The sequence below is a fragment of the Bombyx mandarina genome, chromosome 05, assembly GCF_030267445.1.
Source record: "Bombyx mandarina strain Sakado chromosome 05, ASM3026744v2".
Classification (NCBI taxonomy): domain Eukaryota; kingdom Metazoa; phylum Arthropoda; class Insecta; order Lepidoptera; family Bombycidae; genus Bombyx; species Bombyx mandarina.
Window position 1 is genome coordinate 12,877,633 of NC_143212.1, and position 17,425 is coordinate 12,895,057.

At 36.0% G+C, this 17,425-nt stretch overlaps 2 protein-coding genes across 14 annotated transcripts in view; one reads left to right on the plus strand and one right to left on the minus strand.

Moving 5' to 3' along the window:
- On the plus strand, nucleotides 1-2,316 carry mRF1 (mitochondrial translation release factor 1). Its single transcript, XM_089727831.1, has 2 exons — nucleotides 1-1,181; nucleotides 1,862-2,316. The coding sequence occupies exons 1-2, from the start codon at nucleotides 213-215 to the stop codon at nucleotides 2,096-2,098; spliced, it is 1,206 nt and encodes a 401-aa protein (XP_089583957.1). The 5' UTR covers nucleotides 1-212; the 3' UTR covers nucleotides 2,099-2,316.
- stj (voltage-dependent calcium channel subunit straightjacket) overlaps nucleotides 2,306-17,425 on the minus strand; it is a 26,322-nt gene continuing 11,202 nt past the window's right edge. For 5 of the 13 annotated variants that reach the window (XM_089727820.1, XM_089727825.1, XM_089727823.1 and 2 more), the window contains 14 exons: nucleotides 17,095-17,166; nucleotides 16,366-16,571; nucleotides 15,394-15,551; nucleotides 14,851-14,913; nucleotides 14,291-14,384; nucleotides 13,729-13,779; nucleotides 11,332-11,436; nucleotides 10,740-11,007; nucleotides 9,954-10,076; nucleotides 8,076-8,201; nucleotides 7,552-7,663; nucleotides 6,986-7,003; nucleotides 4,020-4,426; nucleotides 2,306-3,394 (listed from right to left, as the gene is read on the minus strand). In XM_089727820.1, the coding sequence (XP_089583946.1) occupies nucleotides 3,299-3,394; nucleotides 4,020-4,426; nucleotides 6,986-7,003; nucleotides 7,552-7,663; nucleotides 8,076-8,201; nucleotides 9,954-10,076; nucleotides 10,740-11,007; nucleotides 11,332-11,436; nucleotides 13,729-13,779; nucleotides 14,291-14,384; nucleotides 14,851-14,913; nucleotides 15,394-15,551; nucleotides 16,366-16,571; nucleotides 17,095-17,166 (1,899 nt within the window). In that variant the 3' untranslated portion in view covers nucleotides 2,306-3,298. The remainder of the gene's footprint in view (nucleotides 3,395-4,019; nucleotides 4,427-6,985; nucleotides 7,004-7,551; nucleotides 7,664-8,075; nucleotides 8,202-9,953; nucleotides 10,077-10,739; nucleotides 11,008-11,331; nucleotides 11,437-13,728; nucleotides 13,780-14,290; nucleotides 14,385-14,850; nucleotides 14,914-15,393; nucleotides 15,552-16,365; nucleotides 16,572-17,094; nucleotides 17,167-17,425) is intronic. The other 8 variants (XM_028178702.2, XM_089727829.1, XM_028178698.2 and 5 more) reach the window with 4 other exon arrangements.

The window sequence follows — 17,425 nt, forward strand, 5'->3', positions numbered from 1 at the left end:
CAGGTGTCAATGTCATGTCTCAGCTGATCGAGTCACAAAGTTGAATTGAATTCGGGATATGGGATTAAATTGTCGTAAAACGTATAATAGTACATGCTTGGTAGGTTACCAACATTATGTTAACAATTGACAATCAAAACATAACCAAGAAACAAGTATTATATAAAATTGACAAATTTTAATAACTTTAAAATTGACTGGCCGATTTAACAATGTCGTTTCCGAAACTTCTCTTTCTTCGCTCGTTGTTGAATTCTGAAAGACAATTATTGCATTTCCGTAGACACTGCTCACATAATATCATGAACCTTTCGGACCCTGCTATTCAAACATATCTTAAGCATTTGATGGTAGAGCATGAAAACTTGCTAAGTAAAATGAAAAAATCCTCCGAAGAAGCTAGACGCTTACAGGAAATAAAACCAATCGTAAATGTCCTAGAACAAAGGATAGCTTTATACGATAGTATTGAATCACTTAAAGAATTAAATAAAAAAGAAGGTGACGATAGTGAGATAAAAAAGATGATAAAGGAAGAAGCGGCGATATATCTGAAACGTCTAAAGGAAATAGATGACGATTTACAGTTAATTCTTCTCGAACCACCATTAACTGAAGGTGGTGTACTCTTAGAACTAACTGCAGGAGCTGGAGGGCAAGAAGCGATGTTGTTTGCAAAAGAACTCTTCAACATGTACCAGTCTTATGCTATCAACAAAGGTTGGGAAGTTGATATAGCATCATTTGACTTAACCGAAATAGGTGGAGTTCGTAAAGGATCAATGTTGATACAAGGTTTCGGTGTACCTGAACTGATGAGGATGGAGGCTGGAGTGCATCGTGTTCAAAGAATTCCTGCTACAGAGAAAGGTGGACGTATACATACTAGTACAGTCACTGTCGCTATTTTACCACAGCCCTCTGAAATAGAACTGAACATCCCTGAACGTGATGTAGTAATAGAGACAAAAAGAGCTAGTGGGGCTGGAGGTCAGCATGTAAACACAACCGATAGTGCTGTAAGGCTAATACATACACCGACGGGAACAACGGTTGAGTGCCAAGAAGGAAGATCACAAATAAAGAACAAACAAATTGCTATGCAGAAACTGAGAACTCTTTTATTGGAGAAGCAGATACAAGAACAAGCTTTAAAACTGCAAAGTGAGAGGAAATCGCAGGTTTGTCAACTTTTTATTCTCTTTGTAAGCAAATAAACATATGGCCCATCTGATAATATGGTCATCATTACTCATCAACAACCATCCAGGGTCACAGCCAATTTCTGTCTACTTCTAAGTACTGTCAAACCTTGCTTAAGTATTGGCGTGTCATAGTATTTGGGAACAAACCCTGGAGGGGAATTAATTCCAAAGTCTGGATTAATATAACGTTTCCAGATTGTATGAAAAAACTACTCCTGTAGTTGGGGTGCAATGGTAAATTGGAAATGGAGGGATTATGATAAATAATTCTGCAGAGCAATTCACAACCTACCTCCTGTGTTGGTAACATTATTGTTGGGCAAAAAAAAACAGTAAGAAATGAAACTATTTAAAAAAATTGAGTTTGACTTTAATTTTATTTTCTTTATGTGAATTATAAAACTATATTTTGTAGATTAATCTGAACATTTAAATTAGGCTTTTGTTGTCTATGCAATAAACAAGTGAACAAGGTTTTGGCCTGTTTGATGTTAAGTTGCCATGAGCTTTTTTTCTGAAACTCCTAGACATCACAATTTTAGACATGATTCAAAAACTTAATTGCATTGTATTCCAACCTTCAAACTAGAATACACAGCTCCTTCACAACCTAAGATTTTTTTTAGTAAATCTCAAGCTATTCTTGATCATTTCAGGTTGGGTCTGGCAACAGAAATGAAAAAATAAGAACATACAACTTCCCTCAAGATAGAGTGACAGAACATCGAGATGGTGGTGGGTCTTTTCATAATCTCAAAGGTTTCATGGAAGGCGGAGAGCAACTAGAACAGTTACAAGAGTCACTCCTTAAGAAAGAAAGACACAAGCTTTTACTGGAAGAAATTGAAAACATTCTGAATAAACACAGAGGAAAAACCATTGAAAGTAATTAATTAGTTTGCCCTAAAACTAGTTCTATGTAACAATAATAAGTATGTAGTTAGAAGACATTCGCTAATATTATTCTATATCAAGGATTTATTGTGACCTGCATACTGATAATTAAAAGATTGGAAGTTGATTTGTGGAGTAAATAAAATGTTGTAAACGGATAAAAAAAGCTCGCTAATGTTGTTTTTGTTTTGTTTAAAAATAAACAATTTGAAATAGAGGCAATATTTATTTTGTACCCAACAACAATCATATTTGAATAAAAAGGTTTATTACATTAATAAAATTTATTGAACCTACATTAAAAATAAAATTTAGAATTTCTGAACTTTAATTCTATTATGACATAATAACAAAGATCAAGATAAAACAAGATATTATTCTCTTCCAACAGGTTCCACCAGTCATTAATTTCAAGGCAAGGTTCAGTTGCTATGGCCCTGGGTAGGTTATATAAGATTAAAATCTATATAATATATTTAAAATCTCTATAATATATTTATAATAAATTTTAAAAGAGCATAATAAGTATGTAAATAAATTTTATTTAACTCCATCCAATAAACTTAAAAGGACGGAGTTTACAAAAAAGTAACAGTTCACAGTTTCTTAGTTCATTGATTATTTTACAAAGCGATTGTTTTACAAAAGCTACACATTATTTTATACTTCCTTATTTTAGATTAACAATTATAATGAAAATTAAACGGAGAATACTTGTATGTTTGATATGATGATTTTATTGTTTTCTTTATTTAAGTTTTCTAATCGTGGCACCACGGGAGCATAACACTACGATTGAACTTAAAACGTTAAAAACAATTATTGATATGTTACTATGACATGTACATATATTATACATAATAATAATTATTAGGGCTTAAAAAAATAATATGTTTTTTTTTTTGATAAATATTTTAGAGATCAATAAAATTTACATCATATGAATTTTATCGACAATTAATAATATGTTTTATATAGGAAATTATTGGATTTGTCTGTATTATTTATTATTTCCTTATCATTCACATACATTAGATTTTTTTAAATTATGTAAATGTAACTATAATAGGTACTATTATAGGTACATTTTGAGACATTAATTTTAAAATCGCCCTTATTGTGATATTTCTAAACCAACCCCATAGATCTATAGCGTTGTACATTTAGATGTTTCGAAAGTTACGTACATATTTAATTATTTATAAATGATGATATGTGACGAAAGTGCTAAATATTATCCAAAAAAAATTAGAGCTCGGAAGGGATCCTCTGCCGCACATGTCGATGTTGCTTTCCTGAAAAGAAACATAAAACTTTAAACAAATAAATATATTTCATTCATAGAAAAAAATCATCTACCTAATTATTATTTTACCTAGCCTGGATAGTTTTGATATGAAAAGTTACAGCTCTAAAAATGTTCAGTTTAATTTTAACAACGCCTTAATACCTACAATTCTAATTTCGGCACATTGCATACAGTGTGCTTAGTGAGAGTTTTTTAAACGTTCTCGATGGCGTAAAAGTTAGCCCATATTTGTATGGAATGGGACTGTTTGCCGACGTTCGCCGCTAGGGGCGCTGTTCCAACTGCATACAAAATTGGGCTAACTTTTACGCTATCGAGAACGTTAAAAAACTCACACTAAGTAAGCACACAGAAATCCATGCAATGCTTTCCAAATTTCAAAAAAAGTTTGCTAGTCCCCGATTTTTTTTATTGCCGTATAGCCAGACGAGCATACGGCCCACCTGATGGTGAGTGGTTACCGTCGCTCATGGACGTCAGCAATGCCAGGGGCAGAACCAGGCCGCTGTCTACCTGATTAATTAACATTTGACATCGGACAAATTCCACAACGAGATTTTAGAGTTCCGCTATTTATTTAGCATTAGCTATGTATAAAAAAATGTACGTACTTCTGTGTGGTTCTTGATACACGATGTAGGTTGTTTTCTGTAAAGAGGATGCACATGTTTCAAGCATGGCAACGATTCATTGTATTGGACTTCAGTCGCTTCTATAAAAGACATAGACGCTTCTTCTCTAGGGCAGCTCGCATCGACAACTATCATAAGCATATTCGTATAGTTCACAAGCTGAGCGTAAAACGGCCTTTCGCAGTCTTTAACTGGCTTGTTTAATTTCGCGTCCAAATTGCTGTACTCGAGCTGGTAAAGGAACATTTCTCTATCGCAAGGCGTCGGTCTGGTTCTGTTGATCAACACCAATTTCTCGAAGTCCCTCTCTAAAGTTCGCATATTCGTCGGTTTCGACATGTAAGAGTCGTCATTTTCTTCATCGTTCTCGTAACTCTGATATGCAACTGCGGTCAAAATCGTGATATTACTGAACATAAACAATGCAACGATGAAACATGCATATCGACACTTGAAAGGCAAACGTGACTAAGCGACAATAACTGCTTTGTACATAAATGATAGGCAATAACCATATTCGATGCGCAAAAAAAAAAATTCTAGGTATATTAAAATAATTTCAATCCTACAGCTAGATTCGTTAAAATATTTTTTTTTTCAGGTATATCAACTTTGAATTAGTCTACTGTAAAGTTCACGCATTGTCGCTTAATCACGTTTGCCTTTCAAACGTCGAATTATGTATAATACAATACTGGTTTTAGTTAGGTACATGGTAAATTTATTTAAAAAAAATGTGACCTCCTTTTGCCCTGTTCATGCACGTGAAGAAATTTAAAAGTTGAGAATATGAATGACATGGTTTCAAAAAGTATTTTACTAAAAAAGTATAACATGATTAAGCGAGAGTTTTACAGTTCAATCTTATGCTTGAGACCAGTGAAAGCTTAAGAAAATACAAAAATCCCATCGATTAAGTTCCCCTGAAATGACAAGGTATTGTTAATTACAGATGTTAAGTTACGAAGTCAGTGAAAGAAGTGTATTAAAAATAGAACGGAAATAATTTTTACAAAATAAATTGTCGTAAATAAACGAGATAACATCTACCCACGCTGATAGGTACAACAGAACGGTTAGTTAATTAAAAAAATAAAACTATTTTATCCTGTGCATATTTTAGGTATCGGAAAAACAATATCTTTCAGAAACATACTGGTCTTCAGGAAAGCAGTCGCTGAACTAGTGAATCAGTCCTGATTACTGTGACTATCCACTTAACATACTATGTAATTAATCGAGAAACATCTTCTGTATGTTTTAAATTGTCAACATATCCGCCTAGCTGTGTCTCTGACATTGTTGTTGTCCCTAAGCATCAATAGCACTCATCTTCAAGTAGGCTGTACCCTCGTCTGCCTTTTAAGACGGTAAAAACTAAGTATTTTTCCCATTTAAAATAGTATTTATTTGTTATCAAGCTTTAATTTTTTTTAACATACAGTAAAAGTTAATTTTTTTTAATCAGTGGTTTACAAAAATACGTACTAAATAGCTAGATAGCGTACCTTTTAAATATGATGCGAAAGTTATGGTCTGTAATCGTAGAATTCGTGGATTTTAATCTCCCAAATAAACATGGTCTGTTGGACCAAACTTCCATTTATACAAAATGGAATTTTCCATTTCACGACTTCAATTATTTTTAAACATTTACAAATGCATTTTTATTTTTCGTCAAATATATTTCAAAAGAATACCATCATAAATATCAAATTCAATTAAGTTTAATATACAATGTAAAGTTTTATTCAGACGTATTGACTACAATACGTCTCGTTTTTACCATCGCACCGCCCGCCACCGGAGTAGAGTTCATCCATACTACCTGGAGCCACTGCGGTCATCCACAGTGCGTTTCCAGAGGTATTTTTTGCCACGTACCATCCGGCTATGGAATGAGCTCCCCTCCACGGTGTTTCCCGAGCGCTATGACATGTCCTTCTTCAAACGAGGCTTGTGGAGAGTATTAAGCAGTAGGCAGCGGCTTGGCTCTGCTCCTGGCATTGCTGAAGTCCATGGGCGACGGTAACCACTTACCATCAGGTGGACCGTACGCTCGTCTGCCTACAAAGGCAATAAAAAAAATAAAAAAAAATATATATATAACAATTGATTTTCGATATGAAAATCTTTTCCTCAAATTCTTTATGAAAACGAGTGATGCACTAAAATATTGGGTAAATAAAATACCTATATTCCAAACAAAATTAAACTAAAGTGCATTACGAAATGAAGTCACTAAAATTCAGAACTATTATTGTTAATTGTGAAATCTTAAAAGGTATTTAAAGAAAATGATCTAGCATCTACATCTATCTATATAAGAAATCGAAATAGTGGAAACAGGCAAAGTAATGTGTATTTAATCGTTGTTCCAATGTTGGCCTTATACTTTTATATACCTATACGTTGAAAATATGGAATGATATTTGTATCTTTTTTCAAACTAAAATTAACCAGGTGAGCTCACGTGAATGTCGACGATGGCTAGATGTTGAATGAGTATTTGAGCCCGTAAAGACTTGAGATTAAAGTCCTAATTGAATTGCCTTCAAATCAGAACGTACGATGTTTCGCGTAAAATAGGTAGAAGAAAGCCCACTGAGTTTCGCGCCGGATCTTCTCAGTGGGTCCCGACCCCGATGCACTGCTCTTGCTAGGGCTAGTGTTAGCAAATTCTCTCAGGTTAAGCCCGTGAGCTCACCTACCCGTCAGGGCGTAGCTGGAACAGCCTCAAAGGGTTACCAGCGAATAGGTGGGGAATAATAATAATAATAATTAGAACAGTAATAAATATTATCCCGTGCCAACTAGAAACATTACCCACCACAAATATTTAGAGCATGAACTAGGATGTTAAAAATTTGTGGGTCACATAAAAAAAAGCTTGAAGTTTGTACCTAAATGACTATATGTAAATTCTACAGTGCTCTATAACTCACCGGTGGGTGTAACATAGTCTGAAAACAAATGGAGTCATTACTACTTTAGTCAAACATCTAAGTCCAATTGTTGACTCCATCAACAAATTTTGACTTCTATATTTTATAGTGATCTAAATAGTCTGTGAAACTAGTGCGCGCTCAGAATCTAACAGAAAGATAAGGCTGCCCAATTGCTCGATGCGATAGACCTATCGAGTAACAAATATTAATTGAAAGAACGAAATACTCAGTAGTTCAGCAATAATCGATTTTTATAAAAAGAACAATTGTGATCATGCAATTCGCCAATATTTTGACAATTGTGCAGAACACTGTAAAATGATTGCCATACAATGAACAGTATTTATTTCTTAGTAACATTTATAGTGCACTTTCTCTTTTAAAACCTCTGGGTACATTTAAAGCAGTTTGTTGGGATATGCTCTTTGGTAACTAGACACTTACACAATAAATTCACACGTGTACATTCCACATGCGCGACAGTTAGCGTCATATATATTCATTAATATATTTATTGATTTCTATCAATATTGCAACAAAAGCTACTGGGGTAAATCACTTACCATCGTCGAAAGAGTAGCTGGAGGCTTGAGCGAGACTTAAAGCGATCGAGTTGTAAAACCATAAAGTTGTAGACACAAACCATGACGTTATGATCTTAAAATTGTGCAACGGCTGCAACATTATAATACTTTGATTGACCATCCATCGAAATGAATCTCGTATCGTAGTTTAGGTATGCAAACACAAAAAAAAAAATTGTGAAATTGAAATATGTTCCAGTTTGAAATTAAATTTATGTCAAAACTTTTTTAAGGAATTATTAGAATTTTTTTTATCGCTACAGATATACTAGACTATACAGATAATGAGGGGTGGTCATGTGCGTCAGCAATGTCAGGTGTAAAGCCAAGACAATTCCGTCTGATGAATTTTGAAGTACCCAGAATTTTTTCATGTTTTTAACACAGTCCGATACACGGTGTGTGGACAGTTAGACATAAACAATCCAATGAATGTAATATGTATTAGAATTCATAATTAGATAATATTACAAATACAATCAATGTTAGATCGTTATATTCACCGTCATCAATTTTGAAGCAGGATTCGTGGTTTTCTTTTCTCGGAAGCAGACAGCTTGATAGTCTACAATATGCACGGCTTTGTAAACTTCGTCTTCGATCAGCTTCGTCATTATATCGGGACGAATCTGAAATTTTGCAGTCTAGAATACGAGTTTCAAATGCTATCCAATTCAGAGCTATTGATAAATTTTATTTGAATTGATAATTAATTGAAAATAGCTTAAACTATTTATTTGGTGATATTTATGTATGCATCAATAAAATTATAATAGACATTTTTCACCCATATTTCCCTACTTGACAAAGTTAGAGGAAAATCAGGGAAAAGGATTGATTAAAATGCTACAAACTACTTCGACGAAAACGCAATTGTTTCACGGTGCGTTTCCAGAGATATTTTTGTAAAGTACCATTCGGCTCTTGAACTTCATTCATCGGTGTGTCCTGATCAATAATATATAGGTATAACATGTCTTCTTCAAAGGACACATAGGGGCTCGGCCATAGGCAACTTTCCTATGCTTTTGGTATCCATAAGTCTGGCAACCACTCACTTTCATTGCCAAAATACACATCTTAGATATAGTAGAAAATAACGAAAAGCAATATTCAGATTCTAAGTTAAGCCGAAAATATTATAGTTACAGCACATATTTCGTACCACTCATTGTAAAGCAAAGCAAGGTGGTCGTTGCCTGCTTCATATTAAACAATGTCCTTGAACTAACCGATTTCAATTGTTTTACATTGCGTGCAACCGAAACAATGATGTAGGTATTTTTCTGTGGAGAGTCTTTTACTAATACCGTTGAGACATTCCGGAATACCTTAGGTATGTATGAATCGTCTTTTGAATAAACTAATATCAATTCAATACTAGTGGTGGTATGGCGTGTTGTAATTTTGATTAACCCGCCATTGGTAAGTAACAACATCTCATTTATTTATGATTGAAAGTTTACTGGTGGCCCGAAGGCCTTTCCAGTTTCACCAGGACAGGTGGGCGAGCAAAGGCTCAGCCAAGAGGGGTGGGATTTGCTAACAACTGCCCGAGCGCCTCCGAAGGAGACCTAACAACTCAAGAGCAATTGTTTCGCGAATGAATCTACTACCGGATCGGAATCGCGACCCGCTGAGAAGATCCGGCGAGAAACTCAGCGGGCTGATGCATGGGTTAGGTTGCACGTCGACCTCTTTGTCGAGTTCGACGAGTACGGTTACCGGGGTCCCTAAGCCTGCCCCTAGTATTAGAGCTGAAGGCATCTAATGCAAAGGTTATTGGATCTGATGGATCCGTAAGGACGTGTCTAGGGCGTCGACGGTGACTGGCTCCTGCATGATCAGGATTCGGGGAGTAGTCAGCGGCGGCAACGATAAGGCGATTATCATGACGCATAGCCTTATCGAAGTATCGTTCCGACGCTGACTTCATGTATTTCCGAATTGATTCGAGGCCCAGGTCGTCGTGTAGGTCAACGTTCCTCACGAACCACGGAGCCCCGACAGCTAACCTGCAAAAGCGGGATTGTAGGGATTGGAGGGTGTCTATGTGTGTGCGGGCCGCGTGAGCGAACACCACACTCGCGTAAGTCATGACGGGCCTTATGTAAGTTTTGTAAAGTGTCACCTTGTTCCGAAGGGACATTTTACTCCGCTTACAGATCATGGGCGGTAGAAACCTAAAGGCGACGCTCAACTACTGCAAGTCCGCAATTATATGTTTCTAGGAAGAAGGCTTACGCCCACCTTCAGGTTCTAAAGAAGATCTTTCGGTGACGGTTCGAAACGACAGGAAAGATTAGTTCCTTCGACTTTCTATCTAATAATAATAAATAAATGAAAACGGATACTTATATTAAAACTGAAAACAAACGAACCCTTCCAAAGAATTGGCCATTTTGTGTAACATCCTCGCTGACGACGATCCAACCGTTGTTATCGACGAGGTAACAGTCCCAGGCGTCCGAGAGACAAGTCACGCATTCCTTGTTGTGCTCACACTAAAGCACGTCCGGTCATTGTATATAAATTATTCTTTAATTTACGAATTTAAATACACAAATGAATACAACAATAATTTATATAGGTCCCCTGTATATTAAATTATTTATGGTTAAACAAAATGAAATTCGGACTGAAGTCGTCGTGGCCTAAAGGATAAGACGTCCGGTGCATTCGTATTTAGCTATGCAACGGTGTACCAATTTTTCTAATGAAATACGTACTCTACAAATGTTCACGATTGACTTCCACGGTGAAGGAATAACATCGTGTAATAAAAATCAAACCCGCAAAAATTATAATTTGCGTAATTACTAGTGGTAGGACCTCTTGTGCGTCGGCACGGGTAGGTATCGCCACCCCGCCTATTTCTGCCGTGAAGCAGTAATGCGTTTCGGTTTGAAAGGGTGGGGTAATCGTTGTAACTATACTGAGACCTTAGAACTTATATCTCAAGATGAGTGGCGCATTTACGTTGTAGATGTCTATAGGCTCCAAGTAACCACTTAAAACCAGGTGAGCTGTGAGCTCGTGTACTCACCTAAGCAATAAAAAAAAGTATTTAATCTTTATGGGTAAGTGCTTAAAATTACATCAAAGTATAAAAGTTGGTTGAGTACTTCATTTGTTTTTTTTATTGTAAAATCCTACCGAAAACTTACCGACGAAGTTATATTCTCAAACCACTCGCTAAGACGTTCGTGCTTGAACTGGAACCCGACTACGGCTGCTGGCGCTTTCTTGTAGCCGTCTCCGTGGAACACCGCATGAGAAGCAGTTACAACAGCATTACTGTTATTCAACGGAAACTTATCTGTGTTTATTTCAACGCTGTAAACGTAGCTGAGGGGATCCACGTAATGTTGCTCGACAGCGCGACGATACCACACTTCATCTATCGAACGGGGCCATTGCTTTCCGAATTCAGCCCTGAAGATATTTAAAGATATAGGTACTAATATTCAAAAAAGTATTAAAAGTAATCTATTGAGGTCTAATGAGAGAGTAGCGAAAGTTTAATCTGTGACGTAGTGAAGAATCTCTAATTACTCACTACTCTGTGTACATAGTTGGAACAGCGCCCCTACTTTTGCCGCTAGGGGCACTGTTCAATTCCATTCAAATTTGCGTTAACTTTTACGCGATCGAGAAGTTAAAAAAACTCGTACTAAGCAACTCGAAGTCGAAATAACCGTTGTTGCTGCCTTTCTTGAAACAATAGCTACTAACTAGCATGAAGCTGAACTGAGTCACCTAGCGTTATCCTGTTCCCTCGGCGGATGAGTTTGCCATCGTGTCAATCCGCTGTGAGTTGACAGAAATGCCACGATGTATCCAAAACGCTGAATGAAGTCAGACCTGTGATCAATTCGTTTACGATTAGGACTGCGAGCTTCGTGTTTAGTGAAACTCTAAATACATTGTAAACCAATAAAATTGTATACCAAGAATTAATTGATTCTTACTACTCTAGTGTATAAAAAGTGTCCATCGACCATCGAAAAGCGATAAGTTAGGGCGACGCTATCAAGAACAGTGTGCTTAGTGCGAGTTTTTAACGTACTCGATAGTGTAAAAGTTAAACCAATTTTGTATGCAGTTGGAACAGCGCCCCTAACGGCAAACGTAGGCAAACGTTCCCATTCCATACAAATATGAGCTAACTTTTACGCTATCGAGAACGTTAATAAACTCGTAGTAAGCACACTGATTTAATTTACAAATTACCGTCAAAAAGTATTAAATTAAGGTTTTCAACTCCGTACACTTCACTCCGTTTACAACTGCTACATTCATATAATAAATACATGCTACGATAGCGTTATTTTGGTTGGATTTTTAGTTGTGTTTTGTTCTTCAAGTCAACTTGTACTCCATATAAGATTGTTCTTTAGTCATGAAAAATATAATTCGACATCAAACATCTGGTCATATACTTAGTCTGGCCATAAATACTGTTACAATTAAAAATAACCAAAATATTACATTTGAATTTGGAATCTGTCATTTTTATATGATTGGTCATTGAGTTTTCTCATTTTGGCGCCAATACATTGTACAATATTTTGCGATATTAAAATGGAGTGGGGTGATAGAGAACCAAATCCCTGTGATTGCATTACACAAAGTAGGTATGGAGCTAAATGCAATTTTTAAAACTCTCCATACGCTTGGTATTAGTAAAATGTTTGTGTTCCGGGCTATTAATAGGTACAATGAGACCTCCTCTGCTTGTGACAGAAGAAGATCTGGCCGTCCACGTAGTGTTCGTACGAAAAAGGTGGTCAAAGCAGTAAGGGAAAGAATTCGAAGAAATCCTGTCGGAAAGCAAAAGATTTTATCTCGGGACATGAAGATAGCACTTAGAACCATGTCGCGTATTTTAAAATATGACTTAAGACTTGCAGCCTATAAGAGACGTACTGGTCATTTCTTAACTGATAATTTAAAAGAGAATAGGGTGGTAAAATCGAAACAACTACTGAAGCGGTACGCAAAGGGAGGTCATAGAAACATTTTGTTTACGGATGAGAAATTTTTTACAATTGAGCAATATTTTAACAAACAAAATGACCGTATTTATCTCAAAGCTCTAAGGAAGCTTCCCAATTAGTCGACAGAGTGCAACGTGCGCACTATCCGACTTCAGTGATGGTTTGGTGGGGTATTAGCTATGAAGGAGTGACTGAGCCATACTTTTGTGAAAAAGGTATCAAAACATCGGCACAAGTGTATCAAGATACCATTCTTGGGAAGGTAGTGAAGCCCCTTAACAACACCATGTTCAATAATCAAGAATGGTCCTTCCAGCAAGACTCGGCGCCAGATCATAAAGCTCGGTCTACGCAGTCTTGGTTGGAAACGAACGTTTCGGACTTCATCAGAGCTGAAGACTGGCCGTCGTCTAGTCCCGATCTTCATCCGCTGGATTATGATTTATGGTCAGTTTTAGAGAGCACAGCTTGCTCTAAACGCCATGATAATTTGGAGTCCCTAAAACAATCCGTACGATTGGCAGTGAAAAATTTTCCCATGGAAAGAGTGCGTGCTTCTATTGATAACTGGCCTCAACGTTTAAAGGACTGTATTGCAGCCAATGGAGACCACTTCGAATAAGCTTTTTATACTTTAAATTGTTTTATATTTATGTATTAAACTAACACACAGTCAAAGTAATAAATGTTATTTGCAATATATTTTTTTTCCTTTGTGTCAGTATTTATGGCAAGACTAGGTAGTCTGCGAAATAAGTTTATCCGTCATGCGTTTCGTGAACTGTAGCTAAAATACTACAGTTTCTCATACTCACAACTACAATTCCGTTAATCGCTTCATGTACTTACAACGTACAAACCTTTCCGAGGCTGCATTGTTTAGTTACACAATCAAAGGGTATTTATTATCGACTATGAAAAAACTTGCTATTACATATAACTAATAATTCTCTCGTATATTTAGTTGTCTAAAATATAGTGTTATATTCTATATACCAGATTTCTTTTTAATTTTTAAGTTTCATTCCTATAAAATTTTACTTTTAAATACTATTAAAGAATATTTGATATTAAACTCGGATCCGAGAAATTACTTTTTTTTCGTTCATGCAACAAGTACATTTGTAAAGTAATTTGTAATCTAAAGGTACTTTACCTCGGCAATAGTCCAATCACTTTTGTCAATGGGCTATCCAGGTGACAATCACAAAATCATACATATTTGAAAATAAATTAATGTGCGTGAGAAATGCTACTAATATTTTCTATTAGGCTAAAAAAAAAGCAATCGCTTCGAAATTATAAAATACTTTTATATTACGGAGCCGCTCCGAAAACCGTAAGGGTATTTATACACACACAAACTAACACAAACTAAACATATCATTTTCATTTGCTTGGTTTAGTTTATGAAAATGCTTATCGTGTCAGTAATTTGGTTGACCAGTGCACCAAAAAGATCTGATATAAAAATCTAATTATTCTGTGTGTCCCAGTAAATAATTATTATTATTATTCTAATTTCAATTTTTTTGAAAGTGCCCCGTAAATGCCACTATTGGGAGTCAACAATTCGCTCTTGACATCGATCCTTATCCCATTAATGCAATATAGCAATTTATTTCGAAATTAAAATTTCATTTACTGCAAGCGTGATTCGATAGTATGGCAAAATATAAATAAACGCTGTTTACATACAAGTAGTGTTATATACTTACGCTTTTTCATCGGAAGCCGAATCGGAAATACTCTTATTGAACCATGCTGTGTTTCTGGCATCATATACCAGAGCCTGCATCAAGCCGTGGTCACCTGTACCATAAAATAGGACTTTTTAATGATTCAATACATTTTATCTAGGTCAGTTAAAATCTAACTCCTGTTCAATTGTGTAGTTTAATGTTTTAGAAATAATTTTCATTGCAAAAAAACACTACGTTGTAACTATAGCTCGAATAAAATATCTCAATTAAGATACGATAAAGATAAATAATACGGTAACGATCAACGTAAAATTTAGGTAGGTAGATTTCATTTCCTTCCTAAATTCATATACTCCCGCCTCAAATTCCCATAGTGAGTGATTCTTATCGTATTACGATTCTGCTCTTTTTCTGCCGCGGTGTATTCGTTGATTCCGGTTTGAAAGATGGGACGACCTTTTATTACAAAAGACTAAAGTCTTTCATCTCATGTTTCGATTTGAGCGAAAGTATTAAAATAGCTCTGTCTACTTAACACTATCACTAAAATAGTCGAAAATAGACTTTGTACTTACAGTAATATTCATTTCTGGGAGTGCTGTTTGTAACTTTGTTCCGATCTTTAGTTTCCGGTGTTCCTGAAACACAATTTGTAATCTCTTTATAACGACAATTGCGGGGTATTTTCATATTTCGAACAATATAATGAGCTCTTGAATTTGCATACTACGTTTCTTACTCAGGGGCGTTAACGGATGATAAAAATTGCAGCTTTACTTTATCATGTAAGTTCATTTGAAATTAGAGTTGCTTTTGCACATTTTCAATGTCAAAACTGTCATTATGTAATTGTTACTGTTGTTCGCATTGCTTCGATCAAAAAAGTTATGCGATCCGATTTCAAAAACAGGCAGGGTGGAACAACCCTTACACAATACAATTGAGACTTCGATGTTAGGTTCGAGTGGGTGGCGGTATTGGCATTATATGCTATAAGGGCTCAGTTAGTCTAGCACTAGATGGGCCATGAGTCCGTTTATGAGTAGATGAGTACTCAATCTACGAAAACCAAATTGTCGTCAAATGATTGCAGCTGTTTCAACTCTAGTAAACGTTACCATTGTTATGTCGTTCGTGGCCTTGTTTGTTCTTGTGGTGTTCCGGGGGTCTTGGTTTCGCCGGCCATCTCCACCCTGGCTTCGCAACGCGCTCCAAAAAGTAAAGCAACTCTTCTTCGGGCGATGAAAAAGTACGCTCGTAGTGACGACAGTACAGCCTCAAAGTTAAATGCATAAATTGAATTATTATTATTATAATTATTTCTGCCGTGAAGCAGTTATGCGTTTCGGTTTGAAGGGTGGGGTAGCCGTTGTAACTGTACTGAGACCTTAGCACTTGTACCTCAAGGTGCGTGGCGCATTTACGTTGTAAATGTCTATGGGCTCCAGTAACCACTTAACACCAGGTGGGCTTTGAGCTCGTCCACTCATCTAAGCAATAATAATAAAAAAACGAAATTTAAAGGTACACTTAATGCATTTAAAAACAATCATAACTTTTTTTGTTAAGGTTATTTATGGCAAATTGACAACAAAACGTTTGTCCGTTACATGACGGAGAAGATACCCGATGTATTCGTCATATGCCTGGATTAAAATTCTGAAGGCAGGTACCAATTTTTATAAGTAAAAATGTACATATGTATGTACACGTGTGACTTTCATCAACAAAAAAAAACCATATCTTAAAATTCAAAGCCATCACACGTTGTATCAATATCATGTGTTATGGCGGACAATAGTTTTTGCTAAACATATATTTAATATCAAGTCCTTGAGTTTATCTGTCAAACTTAGCAAAAAAAAAACTTATTTAAATAACGGGACGTCGACTCATGAACATAGACACTATACACAATTTTTTTCCTACATAATCGCTGATGGCCTAAATAAAATAAACAATAGATCAAAGATACAAACTCAATGGAAGGGCTTCTCTTTGTAATAGTAAAAACCGAAGAAGTTAGCGTCGTTTGAACTCGCAACATTTTTAAAATACTCTGACGAGGCAGGTTAAGCTCAAGTTCTTACCAATCAGGGTGGACGCTCCATTTATCAGATAAATACTGCCGGGCCGATATGTTCTTGGATGTGAGCGATAAGCGGTGAATATCATCCGTCGGGGGAGGTGTGATACGATGACGTCCGTAGTTCTCGGGGATCGTAACTACCAAAGTAAACGGTGAGTCACTGATGCCCGTCCAGAAGTAATGCTTCTTAGTTCGCGATACTCTTTTCTGGAAATCAAAATTAATATTGAAGTCATATTATTATATATAAAGTACAGTTTTTCAAAATTTACATGTATTTTTTACATATAATTGAGCAGATAAGATCGCTAAGGGTTTAGTAATTACTGAACCGCTTTGGTACCACAACGTGCCACCGACCATTCTTAAGATAAGAGATTTAAGTTTCATGTTTAAAAAACTGGAATGGGGAATATCAAGTTTTGGTGTAAATACGATATTTATTTAGATATTTCTAGATTGTTAATGTGTCCTCGGGCTAAGTCACGCAAATAGATATAATTAAATACGTTTTTTATTAAATTAAACTTCTCTAAAATATATTATTAAGTAGATATATAATTTAGTACTTTATCTATAAATTCGAGGTTTGCTTTACACTTTTGAACATGCTTATTTCGTAAGTTTTTGAGGTTTTTCTCGATGTACAATAAAACATGAGAAATTTTCACATTGTACGCTGTTCTTTGTATAATTTTCGAATAGTTTTCCATCTTAATGATCAACCTACCATGTCATCCAAGTGATATTTGACGTTCATCACTTTATTGCCTGTCTTTTGATCGATGATTTCTTTACGGAGCTGAAACAAACAATATCCAAAAATGTAAAATAAATATAAACTATATTTGTGTTAGCGCTGAATGTTCCGAGAGGGCTTGTGGTCGTGGCGCCGACGATCGCTGGCCCGGCGTCCCGAGGGGGAGGGTGATGGGAGAGATGTGCTCCGCACTAAACGCTTCACTCTCCTCCCCTTGCCTTTTCATGAGTTCTGTCTCATGCGAGGGTTGGACGTTGGTTGTTGAGCGACAGGAGGTTTTAGTCGATTCGACTCCGACATG